The sequence below is a fragment of the Homalodisca vitripennis genome, unplaced genomic scaffold, assembly GCF_021130785.1.
Source record: "Homalodisca vitripennis isolate AUS2020 unplaced genomic scaffold, UT_GWSS_2.1 ScUCBcl_12520;HRSCAF=22277, whole genome shotgun sequence".
Classification (NCBI taxonomy): Eukaryota; Metazoa; Arthropoda; class Insecta; order Hemiptera; family Cicadellidae; genus Homalodisca; species Homalodisca vitripennis.
The window spans coordinates 858-11787 of NW_025788631.1; the positions used below are offsets into that span (position 1 = coordinate 858).

At 40.4% G+C, this 10930-nt stretch overlaps 1 protein-coding gene across 1 annotated transcript; it reads left to right on the top strand.

The window, feature by feature from the left end:
* The first annotated feature begins 5147 nt into the window (after positions 1-5147).
* Positions 5148-6905, top strand: LOC124375018. Its single transcript, XM_046833150.1, has 2 exons — positions 5148-5252; positions 6637-6905. Exons 1-2 carry the CDS (start codon positions 5150-5152, stop codon positions 6888-6890), a joined length of 357 nt encoding a protein of 118 aa, XP_046689106.1. The 5' UTR covers positions 5148-5149; the 3' UTR covers positions 6891-6905.
* Positions 6906-10930: the final 4025 nt, after the last annotated feature.

Below are 10930 nucleotides of genomic sequence, written 5' to 3' on the forward strand. Positions count from 1 at the left end.
TTACAGCTCCTTTTAAAATTTGGAAACGAGTCCCCTCTGCCACTTTGGAGAGAATGTAGTTCAACCAGGATTGTCTGGACTTGAGGAGTATTTTATTGTGTTCACGCTTTAGATTTTCTAGTAAGAGTGCTACTGGTTATGATCTTTTTTGGATACCCGGGTCTGCAAAGGAAAAAACCAGAGGTGGTAAATAGGACTATTATCGTCTGTGTTTTCGCCAAGCCTATCATTGCCAAAAGCCTATTTTTAGTGACTTCCCCACTCTTGGGCCCCTAATGCGACCTCTGTGAAAACCCTATACTTCACTTAGCCTCACATTTAATAATCCCAGGTCTCAATAAGGAATAAATATTGAACATTACCTCTAACATCATCTTAACTGCTAGTCTCACTTGTCCAAATTGCGCACATGACTTTGTCGCGTGTCCGACAAGGGAACCCACTTGGTATGTACCAAAGACGAGCTTTAATATATAATGTACAAGATGATATTTGGCATACTGGGGCTGACAGAGTGATTCTGCAGGGACACGTCTTCATCCGGTTGCCCCGTCGGGACGCTGCCACTACTTTTGGCTTAAGCGGTAGATAGCCTTTCCAACACCCTTTTGTTCCGGTTTCGTAGTATTAATTGACTCTATTTGTGAACTAAAACTGTTTTGTATCTGTAATGATAGCCTCTTTGGTTAGCCACTCTAATTAAAGTCAACGTCTGTTATGTACCCAAAGCTGTTCATGTGTAGTTCTAGTGACCCCCTCGATCTTCATAACTTTAGATGGTGCTTGTAAATAACGTTGTCTACAGCTTCGTCGATTTTGTTTACTAACAATGATTATGCTATCCGAATTTTTGAGAAGAAGTGTTATTGAGGGAGACCCTTAAATGTTCGCTCGTCTCAATAAGATAGCAGCTCTTCAAAATCTCAAAATTCTATTACAAACAACCATCAAGTCCTACGAATGTTTTTGCCAGTCATCGCCCATTACCCTATGCAGTATGGAACATTCCACATAGCCTTAGATATAATGTCTTGCGTCTGCTTTCTCAAGTCCCACTCTCACACACCCTCTCACTGTTATAGTTTGTAAAAAAACAGTACAGGCTCATATTGCTTCTGATCAACACCCGGATTGCTAAAGTATGCCTGTGTTTAACCGTATTTTAAATATAAGTGCTAGCACGAATGCTCTGATGTTGTCGTCGTGTCATCTTACCCTCGTCATCTAGTCTTAAATTGTTGATCTCTGTTTGTGTAAATGTCCTCTCAACACTCGCATTTTACATGGTAGTATTAAAATGATGTTAGTTTTTAATAAAATTATGACAAGGCATAGCACTATGCAACACCATGACTCGCGACCAGACCAGGCAATTGCTGTGAGATGTTCCTTTCGTCACCTGTAGGCTTCCTTTAACTACAGTTTATGGATGCGGTTGCGATGATCTCTCACAACTTTCTAATGACTGCTGTATCCTTTGTAAACCCTAAGTTTGAGAAATAATTCTTGGCCAATAACGTTACTAAACGCCCAAATTGTTGGTATACATCCCTACCTGTTGAACGCCCTAAATATTAATGCTTTAATACTACTTGTTTGTTATGTAAGTTATCGCAATCAAAATGTCTCTAAATATTAATTCCTGGGACCTTATTAGAAACTATCCTCGTATTTAGTGGCAAACGGCAAATTAAAGAATGTTATATCGCGAATCCAGAATTATGTATCGCCTTGCGCAAAAAAGAACGATGTCAAATTCGCCTAGAAACATTCGCCATATTACAGTCCCGCATAACCTAATGCTAAGCTTACGCTTTGGAGAGTGTAATGAAAGTACTATCACAGTGCAAAGCAAGATAGAATATAATGTTGGCGATGCATTGCTCAAAAAAACAATGCTGTCCCCTCAAACGCTTTGTCCTCCTATATCTATCCTTAATCGAAATTTTAACAATACTATTTTGTAAATAATTTGTCCGTAGTCATGTAAATAGATTACATACAATGTTAATAATTTAGCGCTTAAATACAGCTAGTTCCACAGTATCCGCATATGATAGAGATCGTTCTGGCATTAATAGGACACTAAGGCACCATTCTTTAAAAATGGCCACACTGTAAATCCCTTACTGATTATTGTCTTAAGGGACAACCACTTGGCTTAGTGACCATATCTCAGAAAGACATGCTGTGCGATTGTTCTTTGTGTTACTTATCCAATTTTGTAACTTAAAAATCATAAAGTTGTTGGTTGAAGCATTTTTGTATCCTTTTACTTTTCCGGTGGTAAACTGGATGTTCACCGCTGGGACTCTTCCACTCAGTGCCCTAATTACAGTAACAGTCACTCGTCCCATTTTTTATAAGAATGGCTGATTAAATAATAATGTGAAATATACTACAGACACTATGTTGCCTTGGTACACTGTCTTATCTGTAAGTTACGGTTAGAATAATATTTTTAAGTGTTCATATTGAGTATTATTTTGACATGCTTACTACCACCCTGCTTTTATCTGACACATGTTTGGTGTTTCACGGCAAAGGCTTGTTCTACCGTATTAAGGCTGTTGACCGAGTGTCTTCGTCTCATATTTTAGTTACTTAAGTTTTTTGAAGAAAAATAAAGAAGAATGTTACTCACTTAGCGCTCTATTGGACTTTAAGCAAGGCTTTTTGACTCTTACTGTGCCCTCACTCCAAGAAACCCTTTAAGAAACTAAAAGTTATATCTATGGAGTTGAAAGGATACACGAATTAATCAATATTTAACTTCTTATATTTCTCAGCGAATACCTAGTTTGTTAAATAGAGTAGATACACCACGATGCCAGAGGTCAGGATTTTTTCTCTTTAAGTAGGTTGGCATAAGCGGGGTTCCCCTAGGGCATCTCGTCCTGGTGTACCTTCTTTATATCACTGTCTTTATTATACTCGCTTTTCCATATATCTTGTTCCTTTATAATTGTGTTACTTTCATGCTGCGATGACAACTACTGTTACAATGTGCTCTAACCTTAAATCTCTTGCTAATCTATGCAGCCATGTATCACATTTTTATGAGTTGACATAGGTCCCAACTTCCGGTGTTTTCATGCCAATCGCTGCCTATATCGCTACTTGTGTATTGTAAGATAAGACAGGGATAAACATCATCTTCTACGTCCTATGTGAGTCCTATCGCCTGTCTAACCGCTGTACACTCATACAGTGAGTCCTCGTTTAAGTCAATACCTTGGATTTAAACTTAGACTCTAAGCTTCACAGGGAAACAGTCACACAGATTAGCTCTTTTGTTGTAATCGAGTCTTGTCTAGAGTTATATTTTTTACTAAAAATATTAAACATTTTTTAAAACCTGTTACAAGCTGTAGTTGATTAATGAAAGCATACTTTCGCTTTTTGTCACTCTCTATCTTTTGGTATGGAACTTTTTCGTCTTCTGTGTTGCGTGAGCGAAATTCAGGCATGGGGCTAAGGTGGTCTTCTCATGTCCAAAAGAAAGCTTTGCGCATAATGTTTAATTTTAATGTCATCTGTATCCAGTCTTGTAATGCCAATATTTATTATATGCATTGTATACTCTCACTGTGAACCTTCCCATTTACTATCTTGCAAAAGACTTAATGTATGTTAAAGAAAATCTAGATTTCATTTAAACTTAGACGCGCTAAGCATGCTACTTACTGCACTAGACAACGAGTCCTTATTGTACCTACAACGGCACGCTCTAGGACCTAAAGACATCACAAATTCTCACCGCACTCACGGCCGTATACGTTTATAATTGGTTTCAAAACTTACGTTGATAACCTAAGCTGCCTATGGTCATGTCTTAGGATAGTTACCTGTTTAAAAACACCTCTTAAACCAATGTATGTCAATTTATAGTGGTTAATAAAGAAAAGCGCCGTTTATAGTATAGATGGAAAATGCGTAGTCTGTTGTAGGTATAGACGATTTAGCCTTGTAGCTCTTTTATCGTCACCTTTTGACATTGTGTACTTTTAACCATTAAGTGGTCGTGTATGTATTTTATTTTATACTATCTTGTTCATACTGTGTATATGTTATAACATAATATGACTTTGTCAATGCATTGTAATATTGTGGGACGGGTCAAATACAAACTAGAATTCTTGATTATTGACATTATTTTGATGGTTCTAGAATTCCACTGGTTCACCTTAGATGGTTTATAAACCTTTGCTGATAGAATCTTGTCTACTTCACTACATTTGTCATGGGGAGTTGATTGTCTTGTTGATTTTCGTTTTCTATCAGATATTTTACACGGGCCAATAGGGACTTACTGGCGTAATTCACGAAAATATGTGGACTTACATCCAAAAACGAATATCTAACAGAAATTTATAGTTACTGGGAAACAATCCGAAAACAATGTTTACAAATCTACTCGATAAATCTTTGCACGGAGAAATTACCGGTGGGCTTTTCTTCTTTATTATATACAAGTACTAATAGTCCGTTGACCAAAGATACTGGTCGATTCAATATTGGTAACAAACTTTTCGTATTTCCAAAGATCAGATGAGTTCCCAGAGATCACACTTGACAACCGTTAGCTGGGAATCTGTTCAGCTTAAGAGGCAAGGAGGGGGAAAGAAGTGGCGTGAACCAAAGATACAAACTGCTTTACTACGTGTTACATTCCATGTACAAACTAGAGAGGATGTACGGAACAGATCGCAAAGCTGTGAGGGACAACCTGATGGAGAAAGTTGAGAGATTTCCCACGTACAGAGTAATGGAGGTACAATGTGGGCAAAGTCATATAATGTTCTGATTATCGATATTATGGACGTAAATTTCAAAACTTGCGCATTCGGGAATTCTGTTCCCCTCGTTCAGATTAAACATGTTTAAGGTAATCGTCTTCAAAACGTTTTTAGCACTTCACCTTTACAGATTGTAAGATTTGCGATAATTATTTTTTTACCAAAACTAGACATGGTTCGTTAAAATCTATGAGACTATTTTCCCAAGCGAAAATCTGTGATTATTTCTTAATATCCTGACAAAAAGTTAACTTTAAAAGTTCCTCGCGACAGAGAGAGACTAAGTGCTCAGATATCCGACGCAGAATGACTTTTTCCAACTGTTAGGTTGATTCTCTTAGACTGTAAAGATGAGGACTGTGGAGTTCAAATGTACAAGTGGGGTAATGTCAGACGACACTACAGATGATGTCATAGTCAACCAGATGCAATTTACAGAGGACACCACTACAAGTAAGTTTATACTCACTGTTTACATTTCCAAAATGTTTGCTACTTTAAAGTGATTAAGTAATTTAAGTAGTGGTAAACTCGCATTAATATGTTTTATTTTTGAAATGGGGTTGCAAATCTCTTTTTATTACGACTAATTTTTAACATAATATTATTATATTTGGTTGTAACAAGGACAAAACTATCTGTGTGTGTATGTTGAATTATTATAATATAAACATATAAATGAATAAATCTGGGGATGCAGATATTTTTGTAGGTACCTATACATTTACCAGATAAAATTGAGCATTGGTTGAAAATGCCCAATAAATTGAAATCGGCTAAAAATTAAAAATGAAATATTAATAATGTTTCCTGAAAATTATGTCATAAGCATTATTGAAAATTAATGTTATATTTACCTAAAACCTAAGTTATGATACACAATTGCTGGCGTGGAATTTTACAAACAAATAATCTGAAATAATCTAAACTCTAATGCAAGCTTTGGATAAAACAAGTTATAGAAAAGTATTAAATAAGTAAGATTGAATTCATATAGTCAGGAACATTTTTGTCATTCAGGCTTACTAAAGCATTGACAGATTTATAGTATAGCCATGCCTCTAGCCTACTTAAATAAATAATATGACAGTATTAAAAACATGGCAAATAAGTTAATGAATAAAGACAGACAAAAAATAGCTACTGCGTAATCAATTCTCCCCATACATCATCATTATAAAAACTAGAAACTAAAATAACAATACAAACAAAACAGCTTTATGATTTATGATTATCATTTAACAACTACCTAACAAAATATGATAAATGAATAAAATTATACAGAACATTAATAAATAATTAAATACAGTTATGTAGCATGAAAACTAAATTCTCAGTTAAACATATTCTCAATAGTATATAAGATAATCATAGATTTATATTTTCATTAATTTATTGTTTGAATTTGAAGATCACAGATTAAAAGTGTTTATCTGTTAAATACTGCTTAAGTTTATTTTTAAATTTAGGGGGAAAATTTACAATTTAATATTTTCAGGTATTTTTTAAGGACATAATTCCTGCATACTTAGGTTTTTTCCGAAAATAAGTGCCAACCAATAAAAAAGGGTTACCAACTCAATCCACTGTCAGGTGATATATTGATGATAGTTACTGCTAAGTCATGTATTAGATCTCCCATTCTGATACTACAACTTCAAAAACGTGCACTCCATAAACTATAAGGATTTTCAATTCTGCAAACTTTACTTTGCAGAATTTACTCCATCCACTGCTAAGGCAGTGTCCAGCACAATCAGCCACATCCTGCTGGAGCTGTCCCTCCCCCCCCACTCTTTGCTTACTATATCACTGTAAGGTTTGTTGTGTTATGCAGAGTTCACAGAAGACACAGTGTGCGCCAACAGCTTCAGTTTCTTGGCGAGTGCCAAGGCAGTGTCCAGCACAATCAGCCACATCCTGCTGGAGCTGTCCCTCCCCCCCACTCTTTGCTTACTATATCACTGTAAGGTTTGTTGTGTAATCCAGAGTTCACAGAAGACACAGTGTGTGCCAACAGCTTCAGTTTCTTGGCGAGTGCCAAGGCAGTGTCCAGCACAATCAGCCACATCCTGCTGGAGCTGTCCCTAACCCCCACTCTTTGCTTACTATATCACTGTAAGGTTTGTTGTGTAATCCAGAGTTCACAGAAGACACAGTGTGTGCCAACAGCTTCAGTTTCTTGGCGAGTGCCAAGGCAGTGTCCAGCACAATCAGCCACATCCTGCTGGAGCTGTCCCTCCCCCCCACTCTTTGCTTACTATATCACTGTAAGGTTTGTTGTGTAATCCAGAGTTCACAGAAGACACAGTGTGTGCCAACCGCTTCAGTTTCTTGGCGAGTGCCAAGGCAGTGTCCAGCACAATCAGCCACATCCTGCTGGAGCTGTCCCTCCCATTCACTCTTTGATTGCTCTATCGCTATAAGGTTTGTTGTGTAATCCAGAGTTCACAGAAGAGACAGTGTTCGCCAACAGCTTCAGTTTCTTGGCGAGTGCCAAGGCAGTTTCCAGCACAATCAGCCACATCCTGCTGGAACTGTCCTGGCACCCACTCTTTGATTGCTCTATCGCTATAAGGTTTGTTATGTTATCCAGAGTTCACAGAAGACACAGTGTGCGCCAACAGCTTCAGTTTCTTGGCGAGTGCAAAGGCAGTGTCCAGCACAATCAGCCACATCCTGCTGGAACTGTCCTGCCACCCACTCTTTGATTGGTTTATCACTGTAAGGTTTGTTGTGTTATGCAGAGTTCACAGAAGACACAGTGTGTGCCAACAGCTTCAGTTTCTTGGCGAGTGCCAAGGCAGTTTCCAGCACAATCAGCCACATCCTGCTGGAGCTGTCCCTCCCCCCCACTCTTTGCTTACTATATCACTGTAAGGTTTGTTGTGTAATCCAGAGTTCACAGAAGACACAGTGTGTGCCAACAGCTTCAGTTTTCTTGGCGAGTGCCAAGGCAGTGTCCAGCACAATCAGCCACATCCTGCTGGAACTGTCCTGCCACCCACTCTTTGATTGGTTTATCACTGTAAGGTTTGTTGTGTTATCCAGAGTTCACAGAAGACACAGTGTGTGCCAACAGCTTCAGTTTCTTGGCGAGTGCCAAGGCAGTTTCCAGCACAATCAGCCACATCCTGCTGGAGCTGTCCCTCCCATCCACTCTTTGCGTACTATATCACTGTAAGGTTTGTTGTGTAATCCAGAGTTCACAGAAGACACAGTGTTCGCCAACAGCTTCAGTTTCTTGGCGAGTGCCAAGGCAGTTTCCAGCACAATCAGCCACATCCTGCTGGAACTGTCCTGCCACCCACTCTTTGATTGCTTTATCACTGTAAGGTTTGTTGTGTAATCCAGAGTTCACAGAAGACACAGTGTGTGCCAACAGCTTCAGTTTCTTGGCGAGTGCCAAGGCAGTGTCCAGCACAATCAGCCACATCCTGCTAGAGCTGTCCCTCCCCCCCACTCTTTGCTTACTATATCACTGTAAGGTTTGTTGTGTTATCCAGAGTTCACAGAAGACACATTGTGTGCCAACAGCTTCAGTTTCTTGGCGAGTGCCAAGGCAGTGTCCAGCACAATCAGCCACATCCTGCTGGAACTGTCCTGCCACCCACTCTTTGATTGGTTTATCACTGTAAGGTTTGTTGTGTTATCCAGAGTTCACAGAAGACACAGTGTGTGCCAACAGCTTCAGTTTCTTGGCGAGTGCCAAGGCAGTTTCCAGCACAATCAGCCACATCCTGCTGGAGCTGTCCCTCCCATCCACTCTTTGCGTACTATATCACTGTAAGGTTTGTTGTGTAATCCAGAGTTCACAGAAGACACAGTGTTCGCCAACAGCTTCAGTTTCTTGGCGAGTGCCAAGGCAGTTTCCAGCACAATCAGCCACATCCTGCTGGAACTGTCATGCCACCCACTCTTTGATTGCTTTATCACTGTAAGGTTTGTTGTGTAATCCAGAGTTCACAGAAGACACAGTGTGTGCCAACAGCTTCAGTTTCTTGGCGAGTGCCAAGGCAGTGTCCAGCACAATCAGCCACATCCTGCTGGAGCTGTCCCTCCCCCCCACTCTTTGCTTACTATATCACTGTAAGGTTTGTTCTGTAATCCAGAGTTCACAGAAGACACAGTGTGTGCCAACAGCTTCAGTTTCTTGGCGAGTGCCAAGGCAGTTTCCAGCACAATCAGCCACATCCTGCTGGAGCTGTCCCTCCCCCCCACTCTTTGCTTACTCTATCCACTATAAGGTTTGTTGTGTTATCCAGAGTTCACAGAAGACACAGTGTGTGCCAACAGCTTCAGTTTCTTGGCGAGTGCCAAGGCAGTGTCCCAGCACAATCAGCCACATCCTGCTGGAGCTGTCCCTCCCATCCACTCTTTGCGTACTATATCACTGTAAGGTTTGTTGTGTAATCCAGATTTTCACAGAAGACACATTGTGTGCCAACAGCTTCAGTTTCTTGGCGAGTGCCAAGGCAGTGTCCAGCACAATCAGCCACATCCTGCTGGAGCTGTCCCTCCCATCCACTCTTTGCGTACTATATCACTGTAAGGTTTGTTGTGTAATCCAGAGTTCATAGAAGACACAGTGTTCGCCAACAGCTTCAGTTTCTTGGCGAGTGCCAAGGCAGTGTCCAGCACAATCAGCCACATCCTGCTGGAGCTGTCCCTCCCCCCCCACTCTTTGCTTACTATATCACTGTAAGGTTTGTTGTGTAATCCAGAGTTCACAGAAGACACAGTGTGTGCCAACAGCTTCAGTTTCTTGGCGAGTGCCAAGGCAGTGTCCAGCACAATCAGCCACATCCTGCTGGAACTGTCCTGCCACCCACTCTTTGATTGCTCTATCGCTATAAGGTTTGTTGTGTAATCCAGAGTTCACAGAAGACACAGTGTGCGCCAACAGCTTCAGTTTCTTGGCGAGTGCCAAGGCAGTGTCCAGCACAATCAGCCACATCCTTCTGGAGCTGTCCCGCCACCCAGATAGCCAGGAAAGACTGTATCAGGAGGTGATCTCAGTGCTGGCCAAGCATGGTAGTTGGTCGTACCAGGCCCTCCAGGAGATGACTTACTTGGACCAGGTCATCCAGGGTTAGTTCTTGATCCTATAAAATCTACAATTATCTGCTCATTTATACCATTTACTTCATCAAAATTTATCAATATCACCAAAATTAGCTTCATCTTCCTTTATTCTTCTACTTTTCCATTGTATTTCACAGTAGCCTCTACCTGCAATTAGTTCAATCCCCGATCCACCAATAAAGTTTCTAATCATAATGTAGCTATGGTGGGAAAGGTTGATTCATTGGGAATGTTGCATTTTGCTCCAGTTCACCTTTCCTCTTGTGCAGTCTGAAATTTGACACTGTCAGACTTAACTCCTGGAATCTTCATACGAACATGACTCCAGATTCCAGGAGTCAAGTTTGTGACTCCATTAGATTTCAGACGCTGCACTAAGAGGAAGGTGAACTGAAACTAAACTTAACTAGCCTTCCCACCATAACTATGTTTTGTTCTCTGATGTCCCTGGGGCTGAGGAGATATGCTCCTAGGAATCTTTTCCAAATTTTTTGATATGGCAGGACAATTTAAACCAAATATGCTCCGCTGATTCCTCCCTTTCCCCCAATCTTTTACAAGAGCTTTGCTGTTGGAGAAAGCTATCCCGCAACCTGGCTCAGGCCCGACCATTATGGACTCCGCTCCCTTTTTGGCGAGGATGTCTGCTTTTTTCATTTCCATGAATGCTCTCATGGCCCGGCACCCAACCGAGTGTTACTCTGTTATTCGTAAACTAGCTCAGCTAGAGCATTCTTACATGCCCAGACTGATTTTGAGTCAAACGAACAGGTATCAAGTGCAGCCTGACTATCAGAAAGTATCAAGTATTTTAATCCTTTAGTCCTCATAATGTATGAGTCTTCTGGAGCATGAGTCTATTGCCATGACTTCCACTTGGAAGACCGTGGCGTGTTTTCCCACCGGCACTGCTAGGTTATCACCTGGCCTGTATATTCCGTATCCTGCCCTAGGGTCAAAGCACGAACCATCTATGTAAAACTTCACGACTCCTTTTGTAGGGTAGGCCTCCTTTTTAATCCATTTCTCCTTTCATTAATCGAGAC